Source organism: Hyposmocoma kahamanoa, unplaced genomic scaffold (genome assembly GCF_003589595.1).
Source record: "Hyposmocoma kahamanoa isolate Upper Pololo Valley unplaced genomic scaffold, ASM358959v1 97388, whole genome shotgun sequence".
Lineage (NCBI taxonomy): Eukaryota > Metazoa > Arthropoda > Insecta > Lepidoptera > Cosmopterigidae > Hyposmocoma > Hyposmocoma kahamanoa.
The window spans coordinates 1-17,197 of NW_020655363.1; the positions used below are offsets into that span (position 1 = coordinate 1).

Here is a 17,197-nt window from a genome sequence, read left to right on the forward strand (position 1 = left end):
AGTTTCCTTGGAGTGAAATTTGACATACATTTAAAGTGGAAACATCACATTCATCACGTGTGCAACAGGCTGAATAGATTTGTCTTTGGCCTACGTAGGCTAAGACAAACCGTGTCTCATGACGCTGCAATGATGGTTTATCACGGGTACGTCTCCTCTGTATTAAGTTATGGGCTTATACTGTGGGGGAACTCCGTAGATGTAGGTAGGGTTTTTATAATACAAAAAAAATGCATTCGCGCAATTTGTGGCGCTAAAGCAGATGACACATGCAAGCCCATATTTAAAAAACTAAACATCTTATCTCCCCTGTATGTATATCAGAGACATCTGTGTGTTTGTTAAGACTAATCCTAAACATTTTAAAATACGTGGCGAAATATTTCAAAGACAAACACGGCCTAAAATTATGAATCAATTATATCAACGTCGTTGCCATAAAATAATTTATACAAATAACTGCTACAACATGTGCATTAAGATTTTTAATAATTTACCAAGTGACATTAAATTACTACACGGACATAATTTTAAACTACAATTGACAAGATGGCTTATGACACATTGCTTCTATAGTAATAAGGAATACTTTGAATTTAGAAATATTTGACATTGTAATTAACTTCAATTACCTGTACCATTGACTTACAATTATATGGACGTCGGGTCCGCGCTAAAAAGTGTCCGCACTTGTAAGGCGCTAAAATCGTACCTATACAGAGCGCCAAACTCCGCTTTAGACTTCATTTGTTCTACTGACAGCGCGATACTGCATTACAATTTAAATTTCGAATAGGTTGACTTGGGACATTTTTTTCGTGGTTTTTGTATTAGACCCGTCGTCCATTTATTTGTAAGTCAATGACCTGTACCAATAAATTCCAATATATTTGCACACCTGCTTGCAGGTTGAATACATTGTACCAATTTAATTTAAGACTTGTATATTTACTGTATTCTGGCAAATAAACATTAATCCAATCTAATCTACTATACGGTGTGAACACGATTCCTAAAATTGTTCACGATAGAAAAAAAAACACAAACTTATCTCGTTTCCATAGATGCTTTACATATACCATTGATTTTTTTAATATCAATTGAACTAAATAGAATACTTATATTATACCACAGATAATACAATACTATACTAGTAATTATACGTATATATATATATATTTTAAATTCTGAAATAAAGCCAGTGTCCCTGACACAGGACCCGCGCAAAACCAATCGTATCACTCATTGACTTACAAATAAATGGACGACGGGTCTAATACAAAAACCACGAAAAAAATGTCCCAAGTCAACCTATTTAAACGTAGTGACATGTAAAGGAATATGAAAAAGCTAAAACGTTGAATTTAAATTGTAATGTCATCGCAGTACTGTCTAATTTTGCTTGCTTCGCTGTCAGTCGAACAAACGAAGACTAAAGCGTGAATGACGCTCTGTATACGATTTTAACGCCCTATAAGTTCGGACACTTTTTAGCGCGGACCCGACGTCCATATAATTGTAAGTCAATGGTATCACTACGGGAAAAACATTAATTTGAGCAAAGGTACAGTTTAAGAGGTTTTCTTAACTTTTTGTACTTTTGTGTCTCTTTACAAAAAGTGCTTTAACTTTCTGACTATAGCCACTTGTAGAATCACGTTTTTTTTTTTATACATGACAGGCAAATGACTCCACTCCACCTGATGTTAGGAAAGTGGTATCCAAACGGAGAAGGGGGGATGAGGTTGAACAGCTCTTCAGAGCACTCACCATGGTACATGCGGTAAAAGGCGCTAAGCGATGCACGTTTAACAAACTAGGTTGTCTGGCACAAATTTTTAAAGCGATAAGACCGCCGATTGTACCACCGCTTATTTCTTATTATTGTATTGTATTTGCATCCATTTTGGTGTACAATAGAAATATTCGTGAGGTACGCTGGTTTGTTCCGTGGCTTATTTGGCATAGCGTCTAGCACGGTTTGTTAGAAGATGTCGGTTCGAATCCGACCGGATCGAAGGATTTTTTTCTGAGTGTTCGATCCTTGTGTTAATAATTATAACAAGTTAGTGGAGTAATTTCACAAAAATAATTGAAAATCAATTCAATTTAAATTGAATAGCGACATCTCCAGCCAGGGCTGGCGCCTGTAAAGTTACTAACTAGGTGACGAAATACTTTCATAGATTTCTCATAGATGGCGCTACTACTCTAACGTCGTTGAAAACCAATTACAAACTTCCGACAAATAAGCACAAGAAAATATAGTATCGTGAAGTCCTCTGGTTAGTTCCGTGGCTTAGTTGGCATAGCGTCTGGCACGGTTTGCTAGAAGACGTCGGTTCGAATCCGGCCGGCTCGAAGAAATTTTTAGGTGTTCTCTTTGTATTAATAATACAATAATGTTACGGAATGGAAGTTCCGTGAACTTTAACGTGGACGTCGTCTTGCCTTGAGATCGGTTCACGCACAATAACCACAAATTACAGGTAGATATAATTAGGAATATTGACAACAAACGGTCAAGAATCCCAGAACGCAGAAATATGCAGAAATATGTTGTTCGGCGGAAATAGCCGAAGGTAAAAGGCGGCTTTATCACTGCGCGCGCGCAATATCAAGCCAAAGCGTTAAGTACTCATTTAGTTGGCCAAAAGTTACAAAACATTTATTGCAGGTTTTTGTTTATTTATTTGATGCACAAAACAGTTTACATCAATGGTACTCCACAATTTATGGTTTTCATTTTGGATGAAAACCTAACATATGTACATACATCATGATTATTAAGCTCGTAAACATAATATGAACAAGTAAGCATACAGTTTCTTCAACATGTGTACATTGGAAATGAAACTATTTTTCCAGATTTAAATCGCGTATATTTGTTTTTTCAAACAAACCGACACCGTCGCCGTCATGTCAAACACCGTCGCGTAAACAAGTCTGCAGTCTGCGAGCATGTTATGGATAAACCTACACATTCAATGAAGTTTGACAAACCCCGGGTCCTTGCAAAAGAAGTCCGTTATCTACCCAGAATGCTGCGAGAGGCCATTGAAATTAAAAAACATCCTAATTTCAACAGGGAAGATGGTTTCTCCGTACCACCAGTTGGGATCCAGTATTTCCTCTAATGAAAACTCCCAAACAGACATAAGACTGCAGTACTAATTAATATGTTTTAGTTTATTCTAATTTCTATTAATAATTAATAATAAATTGAACTTAATAAAAATTCATTGAATAAAATAAATTGTAAAACTTAATATAGCGTAAATTGGAATGTTTTCTTTGTAAAATTAAAAATAAGGTATTTAATTAATAACTATTGTAACTATAGTGAAAAAATAGGGTGGTTTGCATCAATATTAGACATAACTGGTTGAAGACTGTACCACCTCAGTCAACCGTGACCATGGGACCTGTAAAGGGCCCGAAACGTCGGTTTGTTTGAAAAAACAAATATACGCGATTTAAATCCGGAAAAATAGTTTCATTTCCTATGTGTAACAATCGCGAAAACCTAAGAACTCGATATGTGTACATTGGATAAACATTAAATAATATACAAAAGTTTAAAAACTAGTGGAAATAGAAAGAAAAATGTTGACTAATGAGAAGACGAGGCGAAGTGATTCTGAATAGGTACGGATACGAAATCTGTAGAGAAGTTATTGTCAAGCTTTATTATTTTACGAATTGTTGTAAAGAAGTTGGTTAAAATCAAATTGGTGAACCTTACCATGCCCGCATTAGGGTTCCACCAGAGAGTGCGACCTTGCTTGAGGATGTACCGGCCGTGGTGTACCCAGTAAGACAAGTTGGGGTCCAATAAGTCTTTGATCGTATGCCCTTGGTAATACGGATTTGGATTAAATGCCATGTCACCTGGAAAAAAAGATTGGATTTTTAAACAGGTTTTGCTTTCCCGGTTGCTTACTTGAAATTAAAATGCTTTTTCTAATATACGGGTTTTGTAACGTTGGTCTTTTTGGAAAAATAAATTTCTGAACGTGATTTTAGATCCGAAAAAACATCATTTCAATTCCTATAAGTTCACTGAAATACAGAAACCTAACAAAACAAAACATAAAAAAAATTTGCTCAACTGAGTCGTTACGATCGACAGACAATGTTTAAGACAGACTCAGGGTCGTATTCTAGAACTCTACTCAATGCTCAAGTCAGGATTTCAGTATAGTTTAAAGCACTCGAAATCATACTCAAGTCCCTGCCATTAGGGTCGTGTTTCCAGTGCTTGTGTTGTCAGTGCAATCCTGACTTGAGCATTGAATAGAGTTCTAGAATACGACCCTCAAACTCAAACTCAAGTAATCATTATTTCATAGGTAAGCAAATTACATTTGAAATCGTGATATTGATTTAACTCTTCTGCTCATTCGTAAGGCAGATTCCCCTGAGAGGAATTAACAGAAGCTTTAGACGTTGTTTTTTGTAAATATAGAATTGTACACATTTATCATTTACAATATATTTTTATCTTTCAAAACATCATAGATCGAGACTGCGTGCAAGAGTTAAATAGGTCAGTACCACGGATTTTTGTCATCCAAGTATGCAGAAGCTGTATAACCTGTAGTATAAAGTTTTTGTTCCACTTTTAAATATCAAAACTCAATATTCCAAATTATTACTTCGGACAAACAGAAATACAAAGGCTATGTTAGTATGGAAGATTATTATTATTAAATACATCCCCCGGAATATTATTATAGATGCGTGTACCCCTAAATGAATTTGTGACTATTTAAAGATGTCTGTCAATAACAGAAGAAACTCACAAAATAAATCAGAAATCCGAGAGTTTTGTTAACATTGAAAGAATCCAGTTAGACTTCAATAATTTACCCATTCCCTCCTCCAAATCAATGTCCTCCTCTTCGCCAGAACCAAAGGTGTAAAACCCTTGCGGTGAGATGGCCGTGGCTGCGGCAATGCGGCCAATTTGCGCTCTCAGGTAGTTCCGCTCCAGACCCTCGAATGGTGGGAAAAGCCTGATCTGTAGAAGATAATTCTTTGAAAAAACGTAAGGTAAAGATTTCCAAGTAAGAAGAATTCCAAGTCGCTTCTTATTTTTAAAACTGCATTGCGTAACTATCTTCTGAAACGTTCCTAGTATGCAACATGTATTTATATATTTATTGGTAAGTATAAGTATATGTAGGTATATATATTTCTTTATTATTTACAAATATATATGTAAGTCTAGTACACCGTTATTTATTTATTTATTATTTATTATTATATATATATATATATATATAATATATTATATTATACTACTTATACGTTTCTGACTTTGGCACACTACCTCTTCTTAGATTAGCTTTCCTATACCTCAAAGGTTGTCTGGAAGAGATCGCTCTTAGCGATAAGACCGCCTTTGCCCACATTAGTTTTAAGTTGTCTATGTACTGTTTTTGTTATTGTATGTGAGCAATAAAGTGTCTATCTATCTATCTAAGGTAAAGATGTGCACTCTGTGCTCTCTAAGTGGATTTACAATAAAATTTTAACAATCAAACGGTGGAGCACCTAATGTGACTTCCTACCACTAATGATGTCCTTTTATTATCCGGATAAGAAGAGAAATGACAGTCCGAAATGTCACAGGGGTCATTTTTTGTTGTGCAAACGATGTTCGTATGTTCTAGGACTTAGTGCACAAGGGAGTTCCGAAGTGGCTCCAAGTCTTCTAGATGCGTAAAGTCTTGGATTCCGAGCGAATAGGAATCGAACGCAGTGCGTCAATGCGCTTAATTGTGGAATATTTTCTTCAAATTTAAACGGGACTCAATACCAACTCTTTCCGTCAAAACACAAAAATAAAAAAAACGACCTTAATAGTACGTGGAATTACGTCTATTTGCTAAGTTTTATTGAAATATCCTTAAATTCGCCACTACACAGGACTTGACCTTGGAGATAATAAAAATCGGTTGTCACTACTCAAAGTATATTGAGAGAAAAACGCCTTGAACTGGAAAAATAGCAAAATCAACCATTAAAATAATTGCTCCTTAAGTAAAATTTAGGCGCTATTTATTAAAATGAATCTTCATGTGTGTACAGCTACCCTTAGAGGTGGACGATATTCTTCAAAATGAAATGGGACCACTATGGAAGTACCCCCTTTCGAACAAAAAAGAATCATGAAAATCGGTTCACAAATACCGGAGTTATCGCGTAACATACTGTAACGAGGCGTAGCTTGAGACGCGTAGCGAGAGGTACTTTTATGAATATAAAGTGGAATAAACTTCAAAATATACTTTATTGTATTCTTTTACATAGTTCGGCTTTGGGTTACAGATCAATAATGTAATATGTCAAGATCTTCTGTTTTCTTATTTCAATCCTTAACAAAATCTAAATATAAAACTATAATCACTACCTATATTCAGCCAGCAATTCTACTCATAGAGTAGAGCCTAGTCTACAATACATAAAAAAAACTCATAGAGTCGAATTGAGAACCTCTTCCTTACTTTGAAGTCAGTTAGCAACTATCGCGAATCGGCTTAATGCGAAAAATATGGCTTAACACGATCGCATCAAGACGAATCCGCGTTAACAACTTTGGTGACTCCCTTAGTGTAATAAAACCACATGTGATTATACGTCAAAAATGCTTTTATCACATGGAATTACTACAAACTACATGAAATTTTATCTCTCCTAATTATTTTACTGGTACAATATTTAAACCTCTTTCCTGAAAAGTTGTCATTTAACCGCTGCGGCCTTATTACACCAAGGGCGCGAAATGTAACCTCACCTCGGCATCCAAGTCTCCTGTCATGGCATGCACTGTTAGCCTAGCGACCTTAATCTGATCGGGCGTCAGGTCTGGTAGGCAGATCCAAGGCTCACCGGGTTTATTACAAACCCAGAATACCTGAAAATGTTGTGAGTTGAATAAGTGCAAGGTTTAGATAAATAGACACCACAAGCAGTGTGCTGTAATAGTTGGATGCTGTGAAGTGTGCTGGAATAGTTCGCGAAATTACCTTTCTGTTAACCCCCTGTCCAGGCCTCTCAACGGGAATGGGCAGCGGCGGCTGCCACGTTACCTCCGGCAGGGGAGGCAGTTTTGGAGGCACCAACACCTTGGGCTTCTCTTCACGGCCTTCGCCTACCACTGCATAAAAATAGAAACTAGACATTATGGGAATTATACGTCACACATGTTATACGTCTGGCTGATCCGGTGTTAGAAGGCCTCTGTGCTTGCGCAGGTTATAGTGCCCCTCTCGAATGCCTTAAGAGTAGAAATGGTCACTACAATCAAAACTTACGTGGAAAGTGACGGGGATGTTATATACGTCACACATACTATAAAAACACCAGGAATCTAACCATTCTTCTATATATAAACCCCAAGTATTGCCTAGTGGCTATAATAATATAATAATAACGAAGTCTGCCTAACTTTAAGAGTGGTACACACGGCTACTTGTAGCAGCGATGCAAACGCGCCTTTGTGAAACGCGCAATCGCGCGTTTGCATCGCTACACTTGCGATTTATAGGCGATTGCATCGACGCGAACGCGCGACTGCATCGATACAAACGCGCGATTGCATCGTTGGTTAAACTCGCGTGTGTGTGTAAAGGTAGACGATTAGCGACTGCATCGTATTTGCGTCGCATTTGCATCGCTGCTAGAAGTCGCCGTATGTAACATCTCTAAACAAGAAATTAAACTTTGAATTTACTTCATAATTACCGCCTCCCCGATGCGTAACAGATCCAATAGAGCTGTTTATTAAACAGTTCGTCCAGAGGAGTACTGCCAAGTTATCTATTTCTGACGCCAAGCAGCAACGTGAGCGATACTGCGTTCCGGTTTAGAAGGGTAAGGGTGCTGATGAAATTACAGGCACATGGGAATCGTCAACTTATGTCCTTCAAATCTCTGCGATTTAAAGCTCTGAGTGGCACTGCAACAATTAACAGGCGTGTCTCTCACCACCAGGTACACGACATGTTCGTCCTGTCACTTAGTATTACAAAAATTCCAACCTCATGCGGTTGGTCTGGAAGGACATTTAAGCACTGTAACTTCATCAATTCCAGAGGCTTGGTAATAATATAATGAAATTCTTATTTCTGACAACCTCTTTACTAACATGGGCTGTATAAGTTTTCTGTAAATAATGTATATAAATAAATAAAATGTTTATATTTGATTTTATTTAATAATTTCCTGTTTCAACTTAGGCAAAGTTTGTTTCGTAATACGAATAATAATAATAATAATAATTTTTATTTCTCTCACAGCAAATAAATACAAACTTAAGGTACAGAGTTAACAAAATCTAAATTGTGAAGGCAGGAGCCTAAACTAGGGTACCCCTGTGTCTTAGGTTTCCTGGTGCCCCCTCTTGATTGAACAGCTTTTTACTCTACTTAAGTTATAGTAGGTAGCTTACATTATTAAACATCAATAATCACTTAGAAATTGTGCTAGTTTCCAAAAATATTGATGTAATATTATTAATAGTTTAAATAAATATTATATAGGTTTACGAAAACCTGGCTTGGTTCGCCATTTCGGCTTAATCTAATGTAGGTATTATTTGTAAAATTTCTGAAGATTAGGAAAGTGGACTTCAAAATACATAGGATATAACGGTTTCTGGCTCCAAACAAGTCTCCTAATTTAAAATCATCTCAGTTGTGTGTTTGATAGTGTCAATGGCAAAATTTTGTACGTTTGATATTCTGCTAAAAGTTAACGAGTACTGGCTTAATTATGAGTGGCTAGCCACCGACACACCGTGGACACTCCAAACAAATCTCGAAAGTTATTTACCTACTCTGCAAAGCGCTATTTGCACACGCGCAAATGTGTGCGTGAAGTGGCAGGTTGACTCATCATTTTCTCGTACAATTACGTTACGTAATCAGAGCGGCATCATAGCGAAAATTCTTAAGGCGTTTCCCCGAGCAAATAACCTTGAGCACTACACCTCTACAATCTTTCGTAAAACTTTACTCGCGCCATCTAACGAATGATGCAAACAGCAGCAAGCGACCATTCATATGGGGGATGTGGGCGGAGCTTATTTTAAAGGAATAGCCATAGTAACCCCTATTTATAAGAAAGGTGACAAAACCATAACGAAGAACTTTCGGCCCATTAGCCTCACAAGTATTGTGGTGAAAATAATAAAGAAAATCATATGGCGTCACATAACTCGATTCTTAAACAGAGAATTTATCGTTATTCAGTTAAACAACATGACTGTGTGGAAAACAGATTTACTATTACTAATCTATTAGCATGTGTCCATAGTTGGTGTAATGATGTAGACAAAAAGAGTCCAGTTGATGTTGTTTAGTTACTTAGATTTTGAGCGCGCATTTGACAAAGTTCCTCACCAACGTTTATTAATGGAGATTGCGCATTTTAGCTTACGTGGCCAGCTGTTCAGGTGGAATGAAAGTTATTTGACTGTGCGACCTCGCTTCTTACCTTTTTGGGCTCTTTATGACCGACTTGGTGGAACTCGTAGAGTGCTAATCAGCCTTCTTCGTAGACAATGGGAAGTTTTTTGCCAACCCCTTACTAAAATCTAGGCAACTGCAAGATGACATTGATCGCATTCATAACTGGACCAAAGACTGGGTCATCAGCCATAACATTTCAAAATGTAGTGTAATATCGCACCTTCGTTCCCAAAACCCACAAAAAATTTACAGTTTATATGGCAATGTTATAAGCTCAGTCAGCCAGCAGAAAAATCTGAGAATTACCATAACTTCAAATTTGAAATGGGAAGAACACATCGGTACCATGGTAAAAAAGTTAAACTCTTTTATATATATCGAGTTCTTACGTTAGGTCTTTTATATATGTCACACGGAAGTCATTTCCAGGGATGACTGTTGAAGTATTTATTAAGATTTACAAGACATAGGCCAACGCTTGAATATGGACTCCAAGTCTGGAGTCCGTACTTTCGGAAGGACATTGATCTATTGGAAAGCGGACAAAGGAGAGCCATCAAAATACCTCAGGCTCTACGTCGCAAATCATATGAGGACAGATTAAAATTCCTGGGCCTCACTACTCTTGAAGAAAGAAGGGTACGAGGTGATTTAATTGAAACTTTTAAAATTCTTCATCGGTTCTACAATCTTCCAGACCTACACTACAGCTTCGAAAGAACAGTACACTCCAGGAATATCAGGGGTCACAACATAAAAATCCGAAGGCCATCAGTCACTAACACTGCCCACCACATCCTCGGCAACAGAGTCGTTACACAGGCTGCCTGAGACGTGGTTAATGCTAGCTCGTGAACGCTTTCAAAAACCGGCTGGACAGCTGGTTAAGAAAGAATTTGTGTCATCTAGATCTTTAAGTTCTTCTAGTCTTTTTGTGGACTTTAACAAAAAGATTCAGGACTACTTGTGAATTCGTGGACTTTCCAAACCAGAGAATTTCCAAAGGTACTAAATAGGTCTCGATTTCTGAGCCTACACAATATGGTTTAATCTTTACCAATTAGCGTTTAACCTTTGAACAAATGAAAAGTCCTTAGGCGTCATGTGATCAACAGTAAACTAACTTTCATCTGCAGCTTCCTCAGGTCCCGTAGGCTTGTCTTCTCCCTCGGCTCCCTCTCCCGGCATTTCTTTCATATCAAATTCCTGCACAAGAACTCAAATTATTAACAAATGAAAAGACGTAGTCTGAAAAACGACGTGTCACCCGTGTTATCCGCAATCTATATTAACATTGAAACGTTGAAAATTTGAACGTTTAGGAAATGAAACTATTTTTCCGGATTTAAATCGCGTATATTTGTTTTTTCACACAAACCGACGTTTCGGGCCCTTTACAGGTCCCATGGTCACGGTTTGTTTGAAAAAACAAATATACGCGATTTAAATCCGGAAAAATAGTTTCATGTCCTATGTGTAACAATCGCGAGAACCTAAGAATTTAAACGTTGTCATAGTGAGCTATTTCAGAGCTCACAGTGATACAGCGTTTTACCAACATTTACACAACCACAGGCCTGTAATGTATTTATATCAAATCAATTACGTCACACAGCTGGGCACGCATTATCTCCTAATCTTCTTGTTGAGTCAGTGACAAAAACCAATAAAATAACGAATGAGTGTTAAATTTCTATGGCCCAATAAGCAGTCTTCGCGGGTGCAGCTAATCGGACACAATAAGCACGAGCGTGATATATACATTTTCTGGGGGGTCCGCAACCACAATGGTTTTGACCCTTTTTCTTTTTTTTCACCAACGGGTAAGTTTCGGCTAGGATGAAAACAAATAGGAACAGCGAGTCTGGCTTGCCAAAATTTGCTCCTTGCGTCCGTTGAAGGTAGCCAACTTCTAAGGCGGCGGTATGTATGTCGAAGGAAGCTCTTACGCCTTGATAATCGTGCTGTTGGGAGCCTGCGATTTAATTACCCTACACCACATCTTCTAATAAAAAACTGAATTTAAAGAAACGGGGAGACATGTTTACTTATTCCAGTACAGTTAATTACCACTACAAGACGCCTCCTACATCAAGATATTGAATATGGTAACGACCTACTTACCTTTTACCATAGTCAATAGTTTTTCTTAAATCTTTTAAAAATCTTACCCTGACTCTCCGATCAAGCTCCTCCTCGGTGAGATCAGTCTCAGCGACGTAATAATTGTCTTTAGTGCCAAAAATTTTGCCGAAGAACCTGCAAAACATTCAAACAATTAAGTATTATATAAATTTACGTTTGTCTACAATGTCACCTGATGGACAACGAAGATTTGTACCAGGATTATTCCCCATCTTTTCGCATGTAACTTTTCTACTATTTAGGTCCCCCAAGTGCCAGATGTTGCCTAGCAGAAACTACATTCCAGATCCAGTTACACTTGACGATGACCAGACGCGGCCATCATGGTTTATATATTAGAAACTTTCCCGTATAATCTAACTGTTTTGTCCAGAATAGTTATAGATTTGGCAAAGTCTATTACCAGGATTTAGTAATTCCTTTGTGACGGACCATTGCTCTGGCCCTGGCTTAAAAAGCCTAGATTGTATTATTATTATTTTGTTTTTATTTTTGTGAAATGACTAGTTATTTTCATTTGTATTTAACAATTATAACGAACTATAGTCCATATGTGTAGGTAATTAACTAAATGTAAACAATCTTGATACATGTTTTTATTGAAACATATACTTTACAAGTCAAATAAAAATAGGCATGCAATTTCATATGAAGCCAAGTATTGGTATTTGAAGGTAAGTAAAAATCATTTTCTAAATTTGTATTTCATTAAACAGCCATCTCAAGATTGTTTTCATTTAGTTAAATACCTATTGACAAATGGACTATAGTGGAGTAATTACACAATGTAAGTTTTTTAAGTACACCAGTTCGTTATAATTGTTAAACACAAATGAAAATAACTAGTCATTTCACAAAAATAAAAACAAATCAATAACGTAAGTACAAGGCGATGTCGTCAGCTTGTGGTAACTAGAAAGTTACCGGCTGAGTGAGAAGGTTCATAAAATCTCTCACAGACATCGCTACGGTCTCGAAAGCCGAAAATCCACTTCTCTAATCTATAACAGAGTTTAACAGACACAGAAAAAATTCGTCGTCATAGTAACTCGACATGTAGCTTAAACTCTGAGATGAAATCAAAGTCCAAAAATGTAAACAACGGCGATGCGATTCCAAAAAATATTTTACGAATAGTGGAACAGTAAAAAGGGCTAAAAATTAATGCAAGATGCATTGACTTACAAATATATGGACGACGGGTCTAATACATAAACCACGAAAAAAATGTCCCAAGTCAACCTATTTAAACGTAGTGACATGTAAAGAAATATGAAAAAGCTAAAACGTTGAATTTAAATTGTAATGTCATCGCGGTACTGTCTAATTTTGCTTGCTTCGCTGTCAGTCGAACAAACGAAGACTAAAGCGTGAATGACGCTCTGTATACGATTTTAACGCCCTATAAGTTCGGACACTTTTTAGCGCGGACCCGACGTCCATATAAAAGTCAATGGCAAGATGTTTTATATTGTTTTTAAATTGTGTGCATGTACGCCATACAAAATATTATCAAATCATATTTTTTATTTAAAATACCATATTTAATAAGATAATCTCAAAAAACTATTTATTTCCTGTGGAAAGATTTTTTATCCTATTGGCAATATTTCGGGGATGAACAACCTTTGGCTGTCCTTTGTGTTTATTTTTATTTTTTTTTGTTATATATAAACTCAAATACTTTTAAGCAGGAGTTTGAATAATGTATTGCTATAATCTATTACTTTAGAAATTAAAAATGAATAGTTAGTTTTTGATTGATAGGAATGGATAACCGGTTAGATTGTCGGGTTGCATCCCCACCAGTGCATCAACGCGATATTCTTTCTTCATTCAGTTTCTGGCAGCTGTCGTTATCGAATGTGTTCCTTGCTGCGTATGCATCATGTTGTTCAGTTTTTGTTTTTAATTGTTCAGTTTTCGTTTTTTGTTATTTTTCGTTGAGTTTTGATTTTACTGTGTTGTTACGTTTGTGTTTGCTTGCCTTCGTGTGGTCATAACCACAATGGAAGCAGAAAAAAGACCACGCCCTGCAATGTCTGTAACCGAGAAGGTAATGGTAATGAATGTCTACAAGCATACATTTCAAACCTGGCCACTAAATGAATATTGGTATTTGTGCAAGTGTGTCAATAAAACTGCTGAGATTGTGGGGATATCTGAAAGAACCGTTCGAAAAATAATTTGTCTGTGTAAAAACAAAAGTCAATATTTGACATGTTAGCCACTGACTTAAAAAACAAAATATAGTTTATGTTCCCAATATAAAGAAGATCCTAAGATGTTTCTTTTGCGTAATTTTCTATGGGCCGCGACCCATTTCATCTCGTAGTAATTTTTGAATAGAAAATATTTTATGACACAAAATTATTCTAAACAATTTTGTAAATTATCCAACCCAAAAGGGTATTTTTCAATTATTAGCCAGAATGGAACGGAACCTGTTAATAAACGAATGTGGACAAAAATGTTTATGATCTATGAGATGTCACTTTGACAGTGACAGTTGTTTGTTTACATTTTTGGACTTCGATTCTATCTCACGAGTTTAGTTAGTAAAGCGAGAGGTCGAACGATTTTTTCTTTGTGTTCGATCTTTGTATTTAACAATTATAAGCCTAGATTGGTTTAAAAAGCGGACTTAAATAACATGAATCGCTTAAACTTTTTGAGGGGTGGTTTACCATTTTATTATCATTTGTACAAAGTAAAAGATCCAGTAACTATTTGATTCTAAAGTTTAATTAAGGACCAGTCTGTTATCCGTTAGTTTACGTTAATTAATCGATTTTCTGACCTGACATTTGCCACAGGTTCCTTGATACCCAGCATGATTAGGGATATGTATACCGCATAGCACTCCCAGTCAGGTAGACCATAGCCACCCTGAAAAATGATCAACATTAAAGAAATGGCGAACTCGGAATCTGGGAGTCCACTCGCGCACTCCGTCCAACATTCGACCGAAACAACTACTGTCAAATAAGTAATACCCGATAAAATTAAAAGACGGACGATGCGAGTTAAGTTTCATACTTGGCATTGTTTTTTTGGTTTTGTAGGGTAGTACATCTACGACAGCAATTATGTCGGGACGGGGGAAGGGAGTTGACCCCCGGATCGGCAACGTTGGCACCCGAACCATTGCATGAAATAAAACAAGTAGTGTAGTTTCTTCCCGTTCGGCGCATAAATGCTTACCTACACTTCGTTCGGAGCGTGTAAGATTTAACATATTGTTGTTTTTGATGCACCGCCACCCTCGAAGGTGGTGGCTGAAAATCAGTGCTGTGCTGTTGGGCAAATTTTGACATAACCACGACCTATTTGACTTGCTTTAGCACACAAGCTGTTGATCATTAGGTTAATATTATGTTTTTATGTTTTTTTGTCTAATTTTGATTTCTGTGTGTCTCTTTTAATCAATTTACTCTATTATATTGTTGTGCGCGTGATGCAAGACAATAAACGTTTAATCTATCTATATCTATCTACTATCTTAGTTGTACTAGGTTGTAAACGTAATTTGAAGAAAAGAAGGTGTTTATCAAAACATTGTCGTGCCATAATAAAATAACCTTTGTTCAATGCAGTAATAGTAAATGTTATGTCTATAAAATAAATACACTATGAAATAGAAATGAAATACTGAACAATTCTGAATTTGAGGCAGTCTTGTTCAAACAACCAAAAACAACATTAAACACCATCTGCTATTTGCATTGACTTACTTACTTATTTATTATCATTTATTCCTTGAAACACAGTACACATGCATTTTATAATAATAATAATAATACTGATAATAATAGTAATAATAACCTAAGGATTTGTAACTAAATACATATAATATATAGAGTACAAAGCGTGTCTGCTGTGCTGCCAAGGAAACCGTGACCCAGTCAGCTTGTTGTCGTCTCACATTCAAGTGCTACGACCGATATTGACTTACAAATAAATGGACGACGGGTCTAATACAAAAACCAGGAAAAAATGTCCCAAGTCAACCTATTTAAACGTAGTGACATGTAAAGGAATATGAAAAAGCTAAAACGTTGAATTTAAATTGTAATGTCATCGCAGTACTGTCTAATTTTGCTTGCTTCGCTGTCAGTCGATCAAACGAAGACTAAAGCGTGAATAACGCTCTGTATACGATTTTAACGCCCTATAAAAAAGACGGAACGGACACTTTTTAGCGCGGACCCCACATCCGTATAATTGTAAGTCAATGACTATTTGCCATATTTTAAACACTGAGGCCTGCGCTGCTTATAATGTGGAGTTACACTACTTGCATTTCTATGTTATGCCCGAATGGTACAGTAAATATCATATTAAAGTTCACTCATTAATTCCGAGATAGAGATGTAAGCCCGGATTTGAACCCACGACTCTCTGCTTAGAGGCGGTATGTCAAACCATTTGGCTACTGCGGCTTCTTAAATGTGAAGATGTACGCATCTTAAATGTACGCATGTGACAACAGAGACTAACTTCTCTGAAATAATAATTATGATCAATGAGGTCCACGACATTGGCTTTGGTCTGGTCTTCCTCGAGGTCCAGCTCCTGTTCCTCTTCACCCATATCCTCAGCCCGTCGTGTTTTGCTCTCCACCAACTAGAAAACATGAAGTGTGATAATATTTTTTTAATAAGGTTTTTATATGATCTATCTGTACTACTGGCGTGTAGGAGTTCATTCAGATGGTACATACCTAGTTCTAATTAAATAAAAAAATAAATAAAAAAAAGAAGGTTTTCAAATCAACTAAAAAAAAATTAAGACATTCATACAATATGGGTTAATAAATAACAGCACACTTAAAATAGAGTTAGTATTACGATCAAATATCGTATAGCTCTGGAACCTGAACATGCCATAATATTCAGGTGGCCGTTACCGGCCACTAATTCTGCGCATCAAGAGAAGCCGCTCTTTTTCGCATAATATAATAGCTTCAAAACTATCAACACTAGCGTCAGCGAACATTCTCCACGCATTGCAAAAGCATAGCAGCTGCAACAGGATCCTGAATATATTATTATAGGTATAGAACTCGTAGGACATGAGAGCTTTTTGGGTGTAATTAACCCACAGGCTGCATAAATAAAATCACTGACAGTATGTACGCTTTGAATAATGCTATTTTAATGTTGTACAAGAATTCGTTATTTGTCAGAATCTCCATTTTGTCATTGGATACACCTGCATTCATCTGCCTGCACGGTAAGCAGTAATCCAGGGATGACTGCCATCACAAGAATTTCTTTACATGCTTGTTACACAATCACGATGAAACGTTTATTAAACGTTTTAATAGCAGTTAGTTCCGTGTGAAAGAGTTCGTCCAGGGAAGTATTGCCACCTTACCTATTTCTGCCGCCAAGCAGTAATGTTATCATTACTGCGTTCCGGTTTGGGAGGGTAAGGGTGCTGGTGAAATTACAGGCACATGGGACTTGTCAACTTACGTCTCAGGGTGACGGGCGCAGTGGCGCTGCAACTGTTATGGACACGCGTGTAGCTTACCATCAGGCGCAAGACTTGTTGGTCCCGTCACTTGA

At 36.9% G+C, this 17,197-nt stretch overlaps 1 protein-coding gene across 1 annotated transcript; it reads right to left on the reverse strand.

The window, feature by feature from the left end:
- Positions 1-3,745: 3,745 nt before the first annotated feature.
- Positions 3,746-16,255, reverse strand: LOC113238671 (radial spoke head protein 6 homolog A; the record flags this gene model as incomplete). The annotated part of the gene is made up of 8 exons (XM_026475508.1): positions 16,125-16,255; positions 14,425-14,513; positions 11,651-11,738; positions 10,604-10,685; positions 7,035-7,165; positions 6,803-6,922; positions 4,873-5,023; positions 3,746-3,891 (listed from the first exon to the last, which is right to left on the reverse strand). Coding segments are annotated over exons 1-8 (900 nt in total), but the record flags the coding sequence as incomplete, so codon positions are not given.
- Positions 16,256-17,197: the final 942 nt, after the last annotated feature.